The sequence below is a fragment of the Diceros bicornis genome, chromosome 11 (genome assembly GCF_020826845.1).
Source record: "Diceros bicornis minor isolate mBicDic1 chromosome 11, mDicBic1.mat.cur, whole genome shotgun sequence".
In the NCBI taxonomy this organism is placed as follows: Eukaryota; Metazoa; Chordata; class Mammalia; order Perissodactyla; family Rhinocerotidae; genus Diceros; species Diceros bicornis.
In genome coordinates, this window is record NC_080750.1 from 15515413 (window position 1) to 15537048 (window position 21636).

The window sequence follows — 21636 nt, forward strand, 5'->3', positions numbered from 1 at the left end:
TAAAAGGCCACAGTGTCTGTAAATTACTCTCAGATGGTTCAAAAAATATTATTTGTATTATATATAAATAGAGCAAATGGGACAAAATGTTTAAAATAGGTAATTCCGAGTAAAAGATACATCATGGCTTCATACTATTCTTAAAAGTTTCCTATAAGTTTGAAATTTTTCAAAAGGTTAAAAAAAAGAACAAAAAATTCACTGTGGACTCTGGATCCATACTTAATGGGATATCTTTGTATGATGTTTAGCATATTGCTATGTGAAATTAGATACTTAGGCTTTTTAAAAATGATTATACTTAAAAACAGGGAATTGAATTAAGTTGTCATATTTTTCATAAATTGCTTTTGAAATTATGTTCACGTAACCTACTTTTTTGTTCGTTTAGGTAATGTGAATGGCATGAAGAGGAAAGAATGGGAAAACAAATCAGTGGGAATAGAAGTAGAGAGAAAAACTCAGCACCTTAGTCTTCAAGTACCACTACGATCTCATAGCTCATCCTCTTCCTCAGAAGAGACTAGTAGTTCTAGTGCTGCACAGCCTTTACTGGCAGGTGAAAAGGAAAGTCCCTCTTCTATTGCTGATGACCATTTGGTTCAAAAAGAATTCTTGCATGGTACGAAAAAAGATGATGGCCAAGCAAGGTGAGTATTCAATTAGATTTAGAAACCTGATCATAATAGGATTATAATTGTTTAACGTTGTGGCAAGGAAAACTTCTTTCCTCTCAACTTACCCACTGTAGAAATTTTTTTTACTCCTCTTGAACATATTTTTAAATGTCCATTTGCTATTTTTATGATTATAAAAGTAATATATATTCATTTCCAGATATTAGGTAAATACAGAGAAGTATAATGAAAATAAATATTTCTTGTCATCCCACCACTCAGAGTGAACCATTGTTAGTGTTTGGATATTATCCTTCCGGTCTGGTGAATAGTTTTTCATCTTCCTGTTGGCTCCTTGACTCCTCATTTATTGAAACACACTTTCCTCTTGATTTGATAGCACGTTGCAGATTTTCCTCCCACCTCCTTAGCTATTCCTTCTGTCTCTATTTCCATGTCCTCCATTTTTCCCTCTCTTTCTTCTTTCTCTGCCTCTTACAGCCTGCCATTTGTTAAATGTTTTTATCCCTCAGGATTCTCCTCTGTACGCTTTTCTCCACTGACTGTATACTATTTCCCTAGACAGTCTCAATAACTATTTGGCTTCAATTATGATCTATAGTTAACATCTTTTAAATGTAAAACTCCAACCAAAACCTTTGTCCCTGTAAGCCCACCTACCTTATTGATATTTCTACTTGAATGTTTCATGGAGACGTCAAACTCAACATATGAAAAATGACCTTGTGCCTGTCATACTCAACTTGTTCTGCCTCAGTAGATGGCACTTCTGCATCCGTTACCAAAGTCAGAAATATTGGGGTTATCTATGACTTCTTCCTCTCCTTAAATCCCTCTCATTTATCAAAGCCCCCTGGTATATTTTGTTGGACAAGATTTTAGAGGATATGGGGAAAAAAAACCCCTTATAAATGCATTAGTGTTCATGGATTGTGGATAGAAGATTATACTCTGGGTTTTTTAAAGTTTTGTGTTTTAGGCTGCCTCAATTTTTGGGGGGGGGAATTATATGGGATATGAACACATATTGTGCTGTTTTGCTGCTTTGTATGGATGTTTTATTGTAAAATTTTATATTTTCCTTTATTTGTAAAATAAATGATTAAAATTACTAAAAGGATTTTATAAGTACTTCTGGTTATACTTAGAGTAAATTATATGATGTACAGTAAATGGTAATAGCTTCGCTTTCTGTTTAGTATTCCTACAGAAATTTCGGGAAACAACCCTGTGTCTCCTAATACTCAGGATAAGTCAGTAGGTCAGTCTCCTCTGAGGTCTCCCTTGAAACGACAAGCCTCTGTTTGTTCTACTCGACTTGGAAGCACCAAGAGCCTTACTGCTGCTTTTTATGGGGACAAGCAGCCTGTTACAGTTGGAGTCCAGTTTAGTAGTGATGTTTCCCGAAGTGATGAGAATGTACTAGACTCACCAAAGCAGAGAAGAAGTTTTGGTTCATTCCCGTACACACCATCAGCAGACTCTAATTCATTTCATCAGTATCGATCAATGGATTCCAGCATGTCAATGGCTGATAGTGAAGCCTACTTTTCTGCAGCTGAAGAATTTGAGCCCATTAGCAGTGATGAAGGCCCTGGAACTTATCCAGGTAGAAAAAAGAAGAAAAAACAAACCCAGCAAGTTGACTACAGTAGGGGTTCCATATATCACAGTGTAGAAGGACCACTTACTGGCCATGGAGAAAGCATTCAGGATCCCCGAACTCTGCCATTCAAAACTCATCCTTCCCAGGCTTCATTTGTTTCTGCGTTAGGTGGAGAAGACGAAGTTATAGAACATCTGTATGTTGTAGAAAGTGAGAAAACAGTAGAGAGCGAACAGATAACTTCTCAACAACCTGTGATGAATTGTTATCAGGCTTACCTTACTCAGTTTCAGGTAATTAATTGGTCAGTGAAGCACCCAGCCAACAAAAGAACCTCTAAGTCCTCATTGCATCGTCCACTCGATCTGGATACACCAACCAGTGAAGAAAGTTCATCGTCGTTTGAACAGCTTTCTGTTCCAACTTTTAAGGTATAAACCAAATTATTAGTTTCCACTGATATATTTATTTAGAAAAATAGATTTTTAAGATGTTTTTAAAATTACTCTCAGTCACTTTAGCTATCTTTCTGAAAGATAGAATTTCTGAAGTTATGGCTTCCTCTATTACAGTAGGTCTCAGAGTTATTGGTAGGTGTTATAAATTTAAGCATATCAAATTGAGGAATAGTTTCAGATTCGATTGTCACGATGTTCGTCAATTAACATTTAATCTCTGTCTACATTATACGCTAAGATTAGGATCAAGTCTCTGAATTCATATTTTCTGTCTTAAAAATAAAATTTTGAAATTGTTTTTAGTAGTTGGTATTCTTTCTACTAATCCATAACTGCTTCTATGCAAATCCAATTCCACTCACTTGACGTTTGAGATCTTACAATTTAGTATGAATTGGTTATTGTCCATTTCCTGTAATGTATTCTGTAAATAGCTTTTTTTAGGAAAGCTAAAAATATGTCAAAATAAATTTAGTGATAATAGCTAATATGAAAACTATTTTTATAAATTTATAAGAAATTTTGTGATTTTAAAGACCAAAACTAAGCATGTAAAAGCTTATGCAACTGATTAACAATGTTCAGGAATCATATGTGGTGTATACTTACCTATACATATACACTTATTTAAAGTGTCTAAATGTTAATTTATTCATTCTTTTTTTTCTTTTTGTAAGGAGGACTAGCCCTGAGCTAAAATCTGATGCCAATCCTCCCCTTTTTTCTTGAGGCAGATTGGCCCTGAGCTAACATCCGTGACCATCTTCCTCTACCTTATATGGGACGCTGTCACAGCATGGCTTAACAAGCGGTGCGTCGGTGTGCGCCCGGGATCCAAACTGGTGAACCCTGGGCCGCCACTGCAGAGCACGCGCACTTAACCGCTTGCGCCACTGGGCCGGCCCTATTCATTCTTAATTCAAGTATTTGTTATATACTACTGGGTGCCAGGCATTTGATGTACATAGATGAGGGAAATGGGCCTGGAGCTTATAGTTGAGGGGTTGGAGACAGGCTGTTAATAAACAGGTAAGTATATGATACAAATTGAGAAGAGTCTTATGAAGATAATCGAAGGATGCTGGGATAGAGAATAATGTGGGGTGGAGCGCCCTAGATCGTATTGACGTGAAAGATGTATCTGAGGAGGTAGTATTTAAACTGAAACTTTTAAGAATGAGGAAGAATTGAGGATCAGAAGACCCAGGGGCACTACATTCAGGCACAGGCATCAGCCTTGCTAAAGTTCTAGAGTGGGAAAGAAATCAGTGTATATGAGACATAGTGGGTTTGCAAGGAGACTTGCTCATAATGAAGCTAGAGACCTAAACAAGGGCAGATCATTAAGGACTTGTAGACCAGAGTATCAGTAGTTTGAATTTTATTTTAATTTCATTGGGAAACTCGTGAGAACTTTAAGGAAATGTGATGTGATCTCATGTACTTTGGCTACTTAAGTGGAATTCAGTTGTAATTAAGCAAGAGAGGAAGTGGGATGATCCCTTAGGTGGCTGGTGCAGCAGTTTGTGCAAGAGATGACGGGCTCGGGCTTAAGTAACGGTAGAAATGTGATCCAGGGAGTTGAATATCCTTACATACAAATATGCTTTTGAGTAATATGTATTGAAGGAAGAAGAAACATTAGTGACACTTACAAAGTTTTGATTTTAAGGTTGTGCCCATTTCTTAATCTTTCCCAAGATAAATTGCTCATGCTAAGATTTCAAAGAATTCTCTTTATTCCCTGTGAAAATATGTTGGTATGAATTTTCCAGTATAAAACTGTTATGGTACTTGCTGTGCAGTATAGTACCTGAGAGGTTTGAGTTATTTTAGTATTTTCGATAAATCTTTCTAGTTTGATTAGGCTGTCAAATCTCTGGAGAAAATAAGTCAAGGAATTCATCTCTTCAGACAACTTCAAAAATAGAGCATAGGAAGTAAGAAAGTTATTTTTCTCTCTTAAATCTAAATAACTGGCTAGCATTTAAATATTCAGTTTGATTATTCAAGTGCCTTATTTATTTTGTCTTATGGATATAAAATACAATCTAGCTTTTCCTATATAGCTAGGACTCTTTTCCCACTTAAAAGTTGATTGTGCTGGAAGACTGTAAAATTAGCTTAAGAAAAGCTCAATTTGAAAAGGTATGCTGAGGAAGGACGTGTGAAGCACTTGCTTTTAAGCTTTCTGTGTATAGTCTTTTACTCTGCTAAAACCTTACAGCCCTGTCCTGTCATTTGTCTGAATAAACAGAAAATGCAATTGCCAATTGAATATTTTCTCAATTTGTCAAATATTTGTATCGTATATATCAGAATCATATTAACAAGGTAATCTGTGTATTCACAAATATCAATCAATAGCATACAATTAGAGAATAATTAATATTAAAATTCTAGACTATAAGTAATGTTTTATATTATTCCAGGTTATCAAACAGGGGCTCACAGCTAATTCTTTGCTAGACAGAGGAATGCAATTTTCAGGATCAACTTCAAAGTAAGTAAAAATTACGTAATTTTGAAGTTTAAAGTCAGTCTTTCTTGATTATGAGATAGGTAGAGTTTATTCTGAGGAATAACAATTCTTTACTTCACTGTAGACTTTATTTTATGAATAAATTACTCCAAATAATTCAACTCTGTTGTCTGTTATGGCTTTGCCTACATTAGTAAGCAATCAGTAGCATTTCTCTTAGACATACTATGCACGCCATAACTTGGCATATCAAAATTGGGAACTAACGAGAATTCAGTACTGTAGTTTTCATATTTTGGAAAAGTCCCATCAAGTAAATATATCAAAAAATTTTTTCTCATTTGATGTATTAACCATTTTTTATCAGTATGCATTTTAGTACCTTATTTGTCCTGTCTTTGAAAAGTATTTGGGATATAAAATATCTAGTCCAATTCCATGAAATAAATGTGGGTTTAAGTGGTCACTCATCTCAAGGAACCTCCAATTTCTATTCTTTTTCATAGTCTTTTAATATATACCTGTTAAATTGTATAGTACACCATATACTCCTCTGGAAAAGAAAGCTGTTGATAACACAGATGATGAAACATTAACAGAAGAGTGGACCCTGAATCAACCAGTCTCTCAGACCAGGACAACAGCCATAGTTGAAGTAAAAGGAACGGTTGATATTGTTCTGACTCCTCTGGTGGCTGAAGCTTTAGACAGGTATTAATTTTGTCTAAAAATATAACTATTTTATAAAACGATAGATGTATGTGATATGATTAGTGTATGTAATATACTTCCATAAAGAATATTGATGATGGCTATTTTGACTGAACAAAAATGAAAATATGTTTAGGTCTTTCTTTGTTTCATTTAATTGTCATTTCTTACTTTTTCAGACTAAATAATTTTATTGCAATATTATAATAATTATATTGCATTATATTTTCCAATTTTGCTTTCAGGGTGATGAGTATAAAATGATCCAATACCCAGGAACTAATTATTATGTGTGATATTCATACTATTATCTAAGTATTGAAGGGATAAGGAGGAAATAATAGCTTCTCTGTCCTGCAAGGAGTTTATAGTCTTTATAGGGAGACAAAACTAACATGAATAAAATCTAGAATGGAACAATTTAGATAAACTAGATCATCATATTAAGTGATATTTAAGTTTTTCGTTTACTGTTTTTCTTCCCTTAGATATATCGAAGCAATGGTTCATTGTGCTAGTACCCAACATCCAGCTGCGATTGTAGATGATCTTCATGCCAAAGTCCTCAGGGAGGCTGTCCAAAATAGCAAGACTACTTTCTCAGAAAATGTGAGAACTTTTTATTCAAAGACTGTGGCAAACTGAGTATTCTTCATGTGTACATGATATCCAAACTTGAAAAAAACTTTATTAAGATTTTATTAGCCACTTAAATTGGAATACATGGACATTTCTAAATAGTCTTTATATGTCATTGGCTCCATAAGAGGTAGCATATATAACTATACTATGGATTAAATAGTAGTAAAATATTAACTAAAACATAGCTTTGTTTTTTTTCTTTTATTTTGGAAGGAACTTAATTTCAAGCCTTTCCTAAAGAACTTTGGTCCTAAGTGAATGAGCATTCTTTAGGACTGGTACATTCATTTTGTAAGAAAGCAAAGCTGCATATTATTTTGACTTTCCTCTATGATTGGATAACTTGTCTCTTAATGTTTTTGAGATTATTTTTGTTCACCTCAATGAATCAAGTCACTGCCTCCTGGTGTGTGATAGTCTGCTTGTGCTGTAGTCCTTGCCACCAAGCCAGTGTCTTGCCGGTCATATGCTGGTGCTCTTCTGGTGATTCTCCATTTGATTTTCAAAGTTATCTGGGTTGTGTTTGGACTAGGGACCAGAGGCAAGGTGAAAGTGAGGATGATTATTTTTAGTAATCCAATTATTCAGAATAAATTGGCATTTCATGTGATAGGTAGTTAGGGTGATGGAGTACAAATCAAAAGAAAGTTGAAAATATTCTCAGCCAACAAGGAGCCAATTATCAGAAACCAAATCTGCCTTCAAGTAAGTAGAACTTATTGATCCTAAAAAAATACTTACTATTATTATCATTTTTTCTGTCTGTTTCTCTATAGGCTGATTTCTCTTTATTATATATCACTTCTCTCAACCCTAAAGCTGCCAGTCTTTTTTCTAGCTTTTCTAATGTTTGGACTTTAAGACTGGGGGTGCTAAACCAGATGGCAGGTGGCATATAGGTGGGCATAAACAAGCACAATGAAGAAGCAAGTTGCTCTTGTGGATGATGTGGAAATTATGAAAGATCTGTGAAATAATAATTCTATTTTCATTCTTTTTAGTTGTCCTCCAAACAGGATATTAGAGGAACAAAAACTGAGCACCCTACCATAGGAACGACTAACCAAGGACAAACACAGACAAATCTCGCAATGAAGCAAGATAATGTAACAATTAAAGGTCTTCAGGCTAATGTTAGCATACCAAAGGTAACAAATTAATATTTAAAAATTTTTATGAAAGAGGAGAGCATTTTGGTAGTTTTTATCCTTTGTGTTTACTAAAATGAATGGTGGTGGAATAGGTTGTATTATCTAGAATATATATTTTATTCCATTGATGATCTAATGTAAGAATTAATGTAATGTAAGTAGTTTACTTAAACAGAATATTGGGTAATATTTACTAAAATATTCCACATCCATCCAGTAAGAATTTACTTACAATTAATTATGAGAGTCTGTATTTATGATCTTTGTCTTCATCACTCTCAGACACATAGATATGTCATTCCTGGCAGTAGTTTTTCATTTTCCTGTATATCTTATGTTTAAATGATAACTTTTCACTTTTCACCTCTGAAATTTATGACATTTTGTGTGTTAGGTAAACTTATGTTTGTTACAAGCCTCGGTGGAAGAATCTCCAAGTACAGCTCCTAGTAGAAGTGTGACTCACATTTCCCTGGTAGCATTGTGTTTCGACAGAATTGCTACACAAGTTCGTATGAACAGGTAAGAAAGATTTTATTAATTTGAGCCATGATTATCTTGCTGGATGTAAAAGCAAGCCTTAATCATCTTTTTAATACATTTCTGAAAATTCTAATGTTAAAACTCAAAACTTATATTGGAATTTCAAATCTCACTTTGTGGATTAGCAAAATAGGCTTTTAAAAGTTTGTACTGTTTTTATTTATACTATTTTTCCGTAAACACTGAAAAATTTATTGTTAACATTGGTTTAATTAAACCAGTGGAAATTTTTTTTTAAACCACTTATTAAATGTTTTTACTGAATTACATTATTTAAATGTTAACCATCATACTCTTTTTTTTTTTTTTCCTTTTCCCGTAAAGAGGTGTGGTTGAAGAGATTTCAAATAATGCAGAACCTGGGAGAACATCAAATTTGGATAGGTACGTCCATGCCACTAAGATGCCGCCTCAGTCATCTGGATCCCTCAGATCAAATGCCGGAGCAGAAAAAGGCAAAGAGATTGCAGCCAAGTTAAACATCCATCGAGTTCATGGGCAACTCAGGGGTCTTGATACAACAGGTGGGATTCTACAACAAATATTTTTTTCTTTGACGTGTATAAATTTAAGAGGATCTTGCAAAAGGAAATATGATTTTTTTCCTTTGAATAATGCTCAATTTGAGTATTTTATAAGAAAGAGAAAGGTATTTCTGAGTATATTGAACACATGGTGTTTAACTATTGATTACTCACATTCTACGCAGAATGGAAAGCAATCTTTGGTAGAAAAGTAAATGGTGTGGTCCCAAATTAGGAACTGCTTCTGTCTCCCATCTCTTTTCTTCATAGTATCTGCTTGCTCATTATAGAACAGAGAGAGTATGATCTTTATAGCCTTTTTTACTTTTTAAAATCTTTCTGTTGGCACAACTTTATTAAAAAGAATTAATTGTAATATCAAAAGTAGATAGTCACATCTGTAAAATGTAGCAACAATAAGAGTGATGGACATGACTATGCCTCAAAGTCCCTGGTGAGGTAAAAGAGAAAACTAGAGACATCACATACACTTTCAATATTTTTGACTCAATTCAGTGGCTATGCTCATTTCGAGGATTAAATGATCTCATATTGTCAGAGATTCAATCCAGGAAAAATTGAGTTTGTTATATGATTGCTATGCTAAAATATCCTTGTGGGACAGGTGACCAATCCTGAATGAACAAGTGATTCCCTTGAATTTGCTTACTGTGTTCTGTAGGCTCTGAAGGTTCCATGATTTCTATCTTTATTCTGGGTCTGTGTAACTTCTGTGGCTTTCTCAAGGCTTTTTCACCATCCTTGTGTTTGAGGTCAAAGCTTTTGACCTGAGGATTCCAAGTAGAGACTTTCCATGACAACCTGAGATCTGTGGTCCTAAAGTTGGTGCAAAATACAATGGCTTGAGTATAAAAAGACTTTTCTCAGCTCTGTAATTTGCACTGGTAACCAGTTTGCTCTTGGGTGTGTACATACCATAAGTAGTAACTAAATATAATTTTGAAAGTCGTATTATCCAGAAAGAATTCATCAAAGACAAAACTCCCATTGAAATTCCAAGGTGGACATTGTGTAAAAATGCAGAGAAAAAAAAAGGAAATGTAAATGTCTTTGCTTATATGTACATAAGGTATCTGTGAAAAGGTACTTAATAATCTGATGGTATTTGTTACCTATAGGGAGGGGAAGTGGATGTCTGGGTGTGGCGTTGGAGGTTTTCCATTGTATACCCTTTCATACTTTTTAGAACTTTGATCTATGTAGTACCCAATCAAAAAATTTAAATAAAATTCCAATTAAATCTTCACTTAAATCATACCTCACAATAAGTTCATAGAATTAAAGACAACTATAAAAAAATAATGAAAAAATTATAGAAAAATGTAAGTGAATATTTACTCTCTGATCAGGGAAGACTTTCTCATCATAAATGCAAAGTATAGTGTTTTCATATGATGGAATATTATATAGCTAATAAAATAGTATCCTTGAAGAGTTTTTATTGACCTGAGGAAATTATCATGGTTTGCTGTTAGATAAACAGTGGGAATCAAAGCTGGGTTTGTAAAATGATCTTTAAAGAGCCAAAAGGAAACTTACTTCAAATGTAAGCAAGTTATCTCTGAGTGGTTAATTTATATATGTTTTTTTAATCTTCTTTTTGCTTTTCTGTATTCATTAGCTGTAATCAGAGAAAGAAGTAAATAAAAGTAAGATAAAATAAAAATCTCTCTCAGACACTCAGGATGTTAGTTTCCGTATTGTGTATTGTAAGCAGTAGAATGAAGGCAATGTCTATGATGAATTCTAGTGATATAAAATATGTTGGCATAAAGCAATCTTATAGTAAAAGCTGTAATTTTCCTAGAAAATGTTTTTCCTAAGGCTGGGTAATTAATTAAAATAATTTTTCATTTTGTAAAATGATGAGACAGTGTTTAAAAATAGTTTACTATGGGCCGGCCCCATGGCTTAGTGGTTAAGTGTTCGCGCTCTGCTGCTGGCGGCCCGGGTTTGGATCCCGGGCGCGCACCGACGCACAGCTTCTCCGGCCATGTTGAGGCCGCGTCCCACATACAGCAACTAGAAGGATGTGCAGCTATGACATACAACTATCTACTGGGGCTTTGGGGGGGAGAAATAAATAAATAAAGTCTTTAAAAAAATAAATAGTTTACTATGAAGCTGAATTATTAAGGAGCTTTTTTTTTTTGAAGGAAGACTAGCTCTGAGCTAACATCTTTGCCCATCTTCCTCTATTTTGTATCTGAGATGCTGCCACAGGATGGCCTGACGAGCAGTGTGTAGGTTCGTGCCCGGGATTGGAACCCATGAACGCTGGGCTGCCAAAGTAGAGCCTGTGAACTTAACCACTATGCCACAAGGCCGGCCCCAAGGAGCTTTTTAATTGTAGATTTTTAGAGTACTGTATAATCTTTCAGAAATGAATTCATTCTGCCTCTGAGCAATAAGGCGTCATCTTTTCTCCCTCTTACTTTAACATGATTCTAGCACTTTTAAGTAGTATGACATTAGGCAGCATTATTCTAGAAATTGGTTAGTTTGTTTATTTTTCTGTTTGATGGAATACTAAGATATCTTTTCAAGACAACCACTATGCCAAATGTCTACATTGTTTGTTGTTTAAAAAAAAATATACAAACCTCTGTCTTGAAAAATGGCTATTGCGTTCTCTTTTGATAATAGATATTGGTACCTGTGCCATCACTGCTATTCCCTTTGAGAAGTCCAAAGTTTTATTTACTCTTGAAGAGTTGGATGAGTTTACTTTTGTAGATGAAACTGATCAGCAAGCTGTTCCAGATATCACTCGAATAGGTCCCAGCCAAGAAAAATGGGGTTGGATAATGTTTGAATGTGGACTTGAAAATTTAACCATAAAAGGTAAGCTTTTTTTTTTTTTTTTACTTTTTTGAATTCTGCTGAAGTGTGGGGACAGATTGGCCCTACATTGCTGAAATGTTTTGAACACTCATGACTTTCAGTAACCTGAATCAGCATATTTAAGCAGAAAGTGTGGTACCTATGATTATTTATCAGGGGTGCCCCATCCTAAGTGTATAAATGGAACTTTCCTTCCATTATGTGATTCAAAACCAGCAGAGCATCTAGACGTATAAAACATCAATGTCTGAACAAAACAATCTGTAGTTCAGAAAAAATTCCCGAGTAAAATATAAAGCCACCCAGATTTTGAAAGTTTGCATCTTTGGAAACTGGATCTTTGATTAGTAGAGCTTTGCCATATGGGATGAAAATACTGTAAATCCTTTATTCAGTGAGGGAGACTGACTTACAATTATATTTGTTTTCTTTTACATTATTGAGTAATATATTAATAGGAAGGCTGAATTGTGTATAAGATTTTACATTTAGTCCTGTATAATAGTAGTTGTGTATGCCTACAATTCTTTACCTGGTAATCCAATCTTATATCACTTGTATAGATAAGGGCAAAGTTTTGGTGAGGAAAAAAAAGATCTTTATGAGATTTTTAGTTTTTATTTTTATCCTTATGGATAAAATTGTAGAGTTACAGCGTTGAGACAGCTACTGTTTTTCATAAATAAATTCTTTCATTTTTATAGGAGGAAGACAGTCTGGTGCTGTTTTATATAATACTTTTGGAATTATGGGTAAAGCTAATGTCACAGAAAGGGGAGGAGTGCTAACATCCAATAATTCTTCTGATTCTCCAACTGGCAGTGGCTATAATACTGATATCTCCGATGATAATCTTCCTTGTGACCGAACAAGCCCTTCTTCAGATTTAAATGGAAATTCTATTTCAGATGAACAAGTTGGTGAATTTCTAATAATAATGCTTTGGAAAAATAACATATAAAACTACATACCCAAGTCAAAATTAATTTCTGGAGTATATTTGCCTATCTTTCCATATTTTGGATTTTGTTTAAATGGTAGTCAAGGCAATTTGGTGATTATACTAATGCTAGAGTATAATTTCTGAAATGAAGATTTATATCTGTCATTGCACCTAGTGTAATACCTTCCTCATATTAGACACTTAATAATATTTGTTGAATTAATGAATTAATAGAATTTCAGAAAAGCAGGCTTTGTTTTTATGTTTGAAAGATTTTAGCAGAATTCCTTTTTTAAATAATTGATTTCATTACTGGTAGTATTTCATATAAGTGAATTTTTTCGTCACTATCTGCCTATTTCAATTAGAATCCTGAAGAATACCTTATATGCAACTCATTTATTATTTTTATTATGATAGAATTTCATGGTGATAAGTACAGTAACAGCAGTAATGAAAATATTCAAAATTCTAGATTACAGAAGAGTTGTACCACTAGCTGGTGACTTTGGGCAAGTTATTTACCCTATCCTGTTTCTTCATCTGTAACAGGAGTATTGTAATGATATTGAACTTTTAGAACTGTGAAGGTTACAGAGGATAATATATAGGAAAAGCTTAACTCAATGTCTAGCACATAGTAAGAACTTGGTAAATATTGTTCTTAAACACACACACATACGTACATACATAGACTTCTGGTTATTTGAAAATTAGACCAATTGAAGAGGAATGAAACCACTTTTTAATTAAGAAATGTATCATGAGAATCCAGTATTCACTGGCATAATCACCTCTGAACTCCAGGTTTCTGGGAATTTATTTTTGAAACATTTATTTTGATTTGATGTATAGTTCAAGAGTTTAATCAGTTTTCCTGTGAGGTCTGTGAAAGTATTTGAGGAGTGAGTGGGGATTAGCCCTTTAATTAAGGAAATTAAAAAATATAGTAGCTATGCACTAGACAAAAGAAGTGGGAGGGGTCTAGCTGATCTTTCCCTCTCCTCCACCTGCTAAAATACTTGACAGAAACGCAGGTGTCTTCCTTGATCTCTCTTATTGTACTCTCCTTGTTGAAAGTCCCTAAATTTTGTAACATTGATTTCTTTGGGTTCTCAGACTTTTCTTGGTCCATTTCCTTATGGAATTCTTTGTCGTTCTTAAATGTGGGTGTTCGCCTCATGTTCTGTTCTTGGCTACTCTTCTCTTGCTATTTGTCCACTCCCTGACGTATTCATTTTGTAGTCCAGCTCCATAATTTGATGACACTGCTCTTTCCCATGGGTTATGCTGTTAGCACCACCCCTTCTCCTGAGCTCCAGAATTGTATCTAATGGCCTTTTAGATATCATCATTTACACATGCCATAGGCACCAAAAATTCAATCTAAAACTAAGTTTATTATTACTTTGCTTCACATGGTATTATAATTAGTTGCTTATTATCTACAAGCGCCCTCTCCTTTTTTTAAATTTTAAGTTCCTCAAGACTTCTGTCTTCTATATCATTGTATACCCAGTGCCTGACTCACAGCTCTGCTGAAACCCACAGGCCAGATGTATTTGAGAATTCAGATTTTTTCTTTTAAAAGAAAGGTAATATGGTTGTGTACTGTATGTTACATAAACTCCTAGTGGAATCTGAGACCTCGCTTCATCTTGAAGTATTTAAATATTTCTGTGGCACAGCATTAATAAAAATACCAGGTAGGATAAATAGCCTCTCATCAGTTCGGATCAGATTTTGATGCCACATTTACAAAAAAAAGGTTTAGATTTTCAGAACATTGTGGATTTTAGAATTGCAGATAAGGGAATGTGGACTTATATTTAGCGTCTGCTGACTTGTAAATTACTATTACTGCTGACACGTTGCCTTGTAACACTTAGGATTCAAAGCTGTTTTGTGGATCCTCCTCATTCCTTAATCATCCCACAAGAAAATGCTAATCTTTTCTTTATCTTGACCACTAATATCAAAAAGTGAATTAGAAACTTTAAGTAGATGTAACAGACAGTAGACTTTTTTGTTTCTTTAATATTACACTTCTTACCTCCCTGCATTCTGAAGAGTGGTGATTACACATTTAAAAAATATTATTCCTATTTCTCAATACAGATTCAGATTACTAGCATATAACTAAGAATTTTTTATTGTAGAGTGTTATTTATTTGAACATGGGCTACAATAGTGTTTCTTATGGCACTTTATTTGGAAGTTTGAGATATTCTGTTAAAATAGAATGGAAGACAGATTGAAGTAGGAAGCAGAAGATGTTAATTCTATCACTCATTCTCCTACTTAATAGTTGTGTGACCCCTGGCAATCACAGAACCTCCTTCTCTCCCTTTCTTCATCTGGAAAAAAAACACTGAACATCTCTAAACAAATGTGATTGAATGAGGTGATCAAGAAGAACCCTCTAGTTCTAAAACCTCTGATTTATAGTTTGTTATAATGCAGTGTTTTTTCAGACTATGCTCCTTGGAGCTTCAAGGATCCATACATATTTCTTAGAATCAGGAGGGGGTGAGGCTGAGCAAGATTTATATTACCTGTTCTATATAAAGGTATTATCTGTAGAATTTGATTTTATAGAAAGGTTTTGCGCATAAAACATCAGTGAACCTCTATGCTAGTGGTTCTAAGGGGCTGTAGGTTAGTAAGTCTTTTGTATTTTATTTTATCTAGGATGAAGGAGTTGAATCTGATGATTTGAAGAAAGATCTGCCTCTAATGCCTCCACCTCCAGATTCATGTAGCATGAAGTTGACTATCAAAGAAATTTGGTTTAGTTTTGCAGCTCCCACCAATGTGAGATCTCCTACACATGCATTTTCTAGGTAAAAATTTCTAAAAAATGTAATGCTATCCCTTGGTGTTTCTTGCTTTAAATAATGTACAATTCTGTTTCATATATTTTTTGAATTACTCTTATGGTATATCTAGTATTAAAATTGCCACTGTCTTCCATCTTTCCTACTTCATACTTTGTGTAGACATTATTTCCAGCTTGTTTGACCCTTTTTCTTCCCTAGGGCTTTAGTTTTACTTTCACATGTTACTCTGCCATGAACTTCTTACTCTTTTCACCTCTAATAGGCTTTTATATATTTTTTTCTTTTCTATTATCTGTTCTTTGCATTTCCTAGTTATATGTTCATAATTTATCTGATGGTCAAAAGGAAAAGTAACTTTGCCTAAATAAAGTAGCCACTAAGTACAGTAGGTATGGGAGATTGTTTGAAGTACAGATCTTGACACTTGTTTTTGTAATTGTTTTTTAATATTAAAAGGCAGCTGAACCTTTTAAGTACTGCGACTCCAGCTGTTGGTGCGTGGCTTGTTCCCATTGACCAACTCAAGTCATCCCTAAACAAGTTAGAAACTGAGGGAACCTTGAGAATTTGTGCTGTTATGGGATGCATAATGACAGAAGCGTTAGAGGTATGTCTTTCCACAATACAAGGTATCATACAAACTTTATTATTGAAAATGATCCCTTATTTTTCCTCATTGTTAGAAAACATCAGACCTGCAAGTTCGTAATTACTGAATATCTTTTATTTGTAGTATCTTTGATATATCATTCTAAATCTACTGTTTTCGCTTTGTTTCAGAATAAAAGTGTACATTTTCCCCTGAGAAGTAAATACAACAGACTTACAAAAGTTGCCCGCTTTCTCCAAGAAAATCCTTCATGTTTGCTGTGTAATATACTACACCACTACCTGCACCAGGCAAATTACTCCATCATTGATGATGCTACTATGGTGAGTTACTGGGACTATATGTTAGCTCTAAAGAAGCTTCTATTCTTTTGAGGAGCTATTGACCCACAGGGTTTGAGAGGCATATGAGAAGTCCAAAGGAGAAATATGGTTAGAAATACAGTCTATGGACAACATTCAGCTCAGATTAATGATTTGGGAGTTGACAGTATGAAGGTATGAGAAGCTTGTGGACATGGATGAACTTATAGGGATGATGTGTTGAGTGAGCAACTGGTCAAGGATGGATCCCTGAAGAATACCAAAATTAAATGGGGGTGAGCGGGGTGGATAGAGGTACACAAAGTGCTGAGGAGGGAAAGAAAGAGGTAGGAGCACCAGGAAAGAATGTCTCAGAAGCCAAAGTTATGAAGAGTTTCAAGCAAGAGAGTAATCACCAGAGTCAAATTTTGCAGAAATGTTTGATAAAATAAGGACTAATTAATGATTGAGGGGAGGATCTATAATTGTACAAAATAAGTACAATATATCTCTGCCCCTAGAAATGTGCTATAGAAGATAATACATCACTATTAGAAGTTTAGAGCTTGAGGATCTCCCTTCTCCTCTCCAAGCTTCTGGTCAATAGAGAATGCACAAGAATCTTTAGCTAAATTAGGGATCAGTGTATCAGTATTATTAAAGGCCAGTCAAGCTCCTGATAACCTCCAATGCAAGAATCTCTAGTAAATGATGGATTTGGAAAAGGTACTTAGGCCTGAGGCTAGTGTAGTGCTTTCTACTCCCATCTTGTGAATTGAAGACTGGGAGGTCCACAGTGCAAGGCTAACTTGCCCATCTAGTCACAGGCAGAGAAACCATAACAGAGAAAATGAAAGGCATTTCTCATGGATGGATGCTCTGCCCAGATATGCTTTCCATGTAAGAGGAGGAATCACAAGATGGCCCTACTTACTTGAGTCTAGGAATGAAAGGGCAGGCTAAGGGACCTGATGTTCCCCTCAGAAAGTAAGTGAGGTGATTCCTGCCATCTAGCAAATGGCTCTCTTCAATTAAAGCCATTTCTCCTAACACAACGGATTATAGGAAAGGGGATGGAGAGGGGATAAAATGTGTATCTACTATCTGTGTTCTGGCACAGCCATTATGCTGAAAGAATTGTAGACTGACTGCTGCCCTTTTCTCCTTAGGCTAAGGCTCCAAAAGGAAAAATAGCCAAATTTTCTTTCTTACAGTCATCACCATGTGAAATAAAATATTTTCTAAATTATGTAATTGTTATTGATAATATATTTAACATTCAAAGCAGTTACAAATTCATCTATGTCCAGCATTTAACTATAGTAATTTATTTTTTTAATGTTAAAATAGTGCTGCTTACCTAATCTTTGAAGGGATTAATTTCATTTCCTCTTTGCTTAACGAATTTTCCAGGTAGCTCAAAATACATTTGATTCTTCAATTGGGCAAAAAAGCTAAAGTGGATTGAATGCTTCTTAAGGAGAATACCAGTTTTGCACCCCATGTTTAGTCTCTTATTCACCTGGTACTGCTGTGTTGTTTATGACAGAAAGATGCAGCATTGTGTTTAGAGATTGAGTTCTTTAGTCAGCTTGAAATACTGACTCTCTTGTGCAACCTTGGACAAATTACTTAACATATAAATTCTAGTTTCCTCGTCTCTAAATGAGGGTTATGAGATTTAAATGAATAAATGTATGCAAAGCACTTAAATAGTAACTGTGATTATAGTAAGGTTACTTCTAACTACCTTATTGTTGTTGCAGAGTGATGGACTTCCTGCTTTGGTAACTTTAAAGAAAGGTTTAGTTGCACTGGCAAGGCAGTGGATGAAGTTCATTGTGGTGACACCAGCCTTTAAAGGAGTTAGCTTACATCGACCAGCTCAGCCCCTGAAACCTCAGTCAGCTGTGGACCACGAACGTGAAGACGGATTTGGGCTGGACAGTGGAGGTGGTCTTCAAAGTGATACCAGTGCTGATGGAGCAGAATTTGAATTTGATGCAGGTAATTTTGTAAATATTTTAGTTAGATATTATGCACTTGGTAACTTAGTACGTGCGATAATTTTAATAATTTGTGTCCCGAATTTGAAAATGTCATGGCTTAATTATACAAGTACAATTTGTATTTGTCCAAAGACATGGTAATAGTGTTGGAATCTTTATACTGACTTGATTTTTACGTTTAATTTTGTGAAATACAGTAGACTTATTTTCTTCATCTCTCCAGTACAAACAACAGACATCTTTCTATAACTAGAATGTTTTGAGTGAAACATGTTAACCTCCTTTTAAAATTTATATTAGTATTTGTCTGTTTATTGTCCTCCCTATGCCGCAGTCTTTTAAAGGAGTCTTTGAATTTTGCCTGGTGCCTGTATGATCCTGAGATTATATAATGTTTGGAGGCCTGCAGTCAGCCTACAATTCTTTTGACATAATCACTGTGCCAGAACACAGATAGTAAATATACATTTCAGAAATATGCATGCATACTTGAATGCTTTTTCAAGGGTTAATTTTTATTATTATCATGACATGAAATATTCAATGAAAATTTATCTTAGGATATTTTGAAAAAAATATTAGAAGTACCATGGGAGAGGACAGTAGTCTTAAAATTAGAGCTTTTAGGACATTGATATATACTACTTTACCCAGCTTTTTTTTATTTTTTAAGAAACTTTATATTTAATAAATGAACATGTTATAAAGAATAGGCTAGATTGTATTTATTTTGAAAAATTTCAAGTCTACACAAAAGTAGGAAGAATAGTGCAGTCAACAGCCCTTTTAATTAATTATCTGCAAATGCCTATGTTAATCTGTGAAAATTCTGTACTTTCTTGAGCTTAGTTGAATTAGTTTTTGATCTCTGTACCATTTGGGTGGCATATGTGAAAGACTGAATGGAAGCTATTTGTTCCTTTCTTGAGACTGAGAGAGAAGATTGGGGTTGGAAGAGTAAAAGAAAGAAAAAAGTGAATATTACAGCAGATTCTACAATTCTTTGTGAAGGATTATGTAAAGTAGAGTGTAGTTACACCACCAGGAACACTGGAGTCAATGTTTCAAGAAAATGTCTTATAATCCATAGCCCGCTTATTCTTTTGAACCATTTTCAGCCACAGTCAGTGAACACACAATGCTACTAGAAGGAACAGCCAACCGACCTCCACCGGGTAGCTCTGGACCAGTCACTGGAGCTGAGATAATGAGGAAACTTTCTAAGACTCATACCCATAGTGACTCTGCATTGAAAATAAAGGTATTATTGCTATTTTTGGTTAGAGTTAATTAGACTTACAGAGAAGACCTAAATTTTTGTTATCTCAAATTTAAATATTAGGTGTCCACTCTACATATTCAAATAATATTTTTATGTTGGAATTAACGTGATTAGTAAGTTGTAATGTACACATTTCTTTGAAAATTGTATCATCAGTCAGTAATTAATATTGAATAAGGACTACTTTAACTACCAAGCCTTAGGGCTCTCTTTTCAATTTGTTGAATATTGTATTCAGTAAAATATAATATTGAAAACGTTGATCATCTTGTAATTGTGCATGGTCAGTACACAGTTTGAGTTAGGCTATTTTATGATTTTAATTACATTGTTTTGTTTTAAGAAATTTAACCAATACTGCACTATATATAAGTTTGGTCATCTATAAGATGGAGAGTACAATAGTTAATGAAATAATAGCTAAAAAATGCTTAGAAAAATACCTGGCATATAGTCAACACTTAGTAAGTTGTTTGTTGTTGTTGTGGCTATTTGTTTATATTTTGGTAGTTTGCTTTTCTGAGCACTGAAAACAAAAGACAGCTAATATTTTAACTTTCTTTGGAAGTCTGGGTATAGACTTATATTAATACCCAGAATCCATAAGGTAAATGATTGATAATTTTGACTGTGTTAAAATATAAAATTTCTACACAGAAGAATGATGTATTATAAACAAAATAGACATATGACAAAGAGCTAATTTCCTAATATCTAAAGATCTCTTCCTAATCACTAAGAAAAAGGGCACAACCAAATAGAAAGGTGGTTAAAGGCAGTTCACAGAGAAATACATATACTAATATGAAAATGTATTCCGATTAGGCAAATACCATATGATTTCACCCATATGAGGAAGATAAAAACAACAGCCACAACAACAAAAAAACATGTAGATACAGAGAACAGATTGGTGGTTACCAGAAGGGAACGGCAATGGGGGAAGGGTAAAAGGAGTAAGGGGCACATGTGTACAGTGATAGATGGAAACTAGACTTCTGGTGGTAAACACAGTGTAGTCCATAGAGAAGTCGAAATATAATGATGTGCACCTGAAATTTATATAATGTTATAAATCAATGTTACCTCAATTAAAAAAATGTAAATTAAAATGAGACTTCCATTTCCACCTATAAGATTGAAAAAACTAAAATGTTTGATGTTGTTGGTGAAGATGTGAGAGAACAGATACTCTCATACAGTACTGGTAGGAGTGTGAATTGGTGCAGCCTCTTTGAAGAACAATTTGGCAATTTGTATCAAAATTTAAAATGTAATGCCCTTTCACCCATATGACCATATCCAGGAATTCGTTCTAAAGAAATGAATCTCATAAATGCTCCAAGACACGTGTAAAGAACACATCTTCTTTACAACACTATTTATAATAGGAAAATGATTGAAACAACATAAATGACTAACCACTGAGCACTAATAAACTAGTTTACCCTGATACAGGTGCATACTATGAAGACTCTAAAAAGATGAAGTGGATCTCTAAGTGGATATGGAATGATCCTGAAAGTGCATTGATTAAAGTAAAAACAATATATAGGACAATGTGTATTTGTGTGTTAAAAAAGGATAAATATGTATATGTGCTTATATAGTCATAAATTATTTACAGAAGGATAAATAAGAAAGTTAAGAGGACTTGTGGGGGAAGGGACCTAGTAGACTAGAGCTCAGGGGATGTTTACTTTTCATTAAATAGTCTTTTGTGCTTTTGAAGTTTTAATTCTGTGTAAATATTGCTGTTTTATTAAAACATTCACTGATAGTTTGATATATATTTTTTGAAGTTTGGCCTATTAAGCTTATTCAATTTCTACAGTTAGAAAGCCAGGACACTTTAAATTCTCAACTCCTTTATCTGTCTCAGATTTTCTTCCTGGCTGATGGTTTTTGCAAACCCTCTGACCAAATTTAGGTGTTTTGCTGTTAATGCTGTTCTCTTTCAGAAATTTTTTTGAACATTCCTTCGTTTATGGATTATAAAAATCCTCCAAAGAATTGAAATTACAAATACT

General features: G+C 34.3%; 1 protein-coding gene across 10 annotated transcripts in view; it reads left to right on the forward strand.

Annotated features, from left to right (window-relative positions):
* Positions 1-21636, forward strand: part of BLTP1 (bridge-like lipid transfer protein family member 1) — a 198385-nt gene that overhangs the window by 89200 nt on the left and 87549 nt on the right. For all 10 annotated transcript variants that reach the window (XM_058549998.1, XM_058550005.1, XM_058550000.1 and 7 more), the window contains 15 exons: positions 392-650; positions 1838-2675; positions 5135-5205; positions 5722-5895; positions 6384-6504; positions 7539-7685; positions 8083-8210; positions 8556-8755; positions 11423-11620; positions 12325-12536; positions 15255-15406; positions 15860-16010; positions 16184-16336; positions 18082-18322; positions 19443-19585. In XM_058549998.1, coding sequence (XP_058405981.1) covers positions 392-650; positions 1838-2675; positions 5135-5205; positions 5722-5895; positions 6384-6504; positions 7539-7685; positions 8083-8210; positions 8556-8755; positions 11423-11620; positions 12325-12536; positions 15255-15406; positions 15860-16010; positions 16184-16336; positions 18082-18322; positions 19443-19585 — 3188 coding nt within the window. The remainder of the gene's footprint in view (positions 1-391; positions 651-1837; positions 2676-5134; positions 5206-5721; positions 5896-6383; positions 6505-7538; positions 7686-8082; positions 8211-8555; positions 8756-11422; positions 11621-12324; positions 12537-15254; positions 15407-15859; positions 16011-16183; positions 16337-18081; positions 18323-19442; positions 19586-21636) is intronic.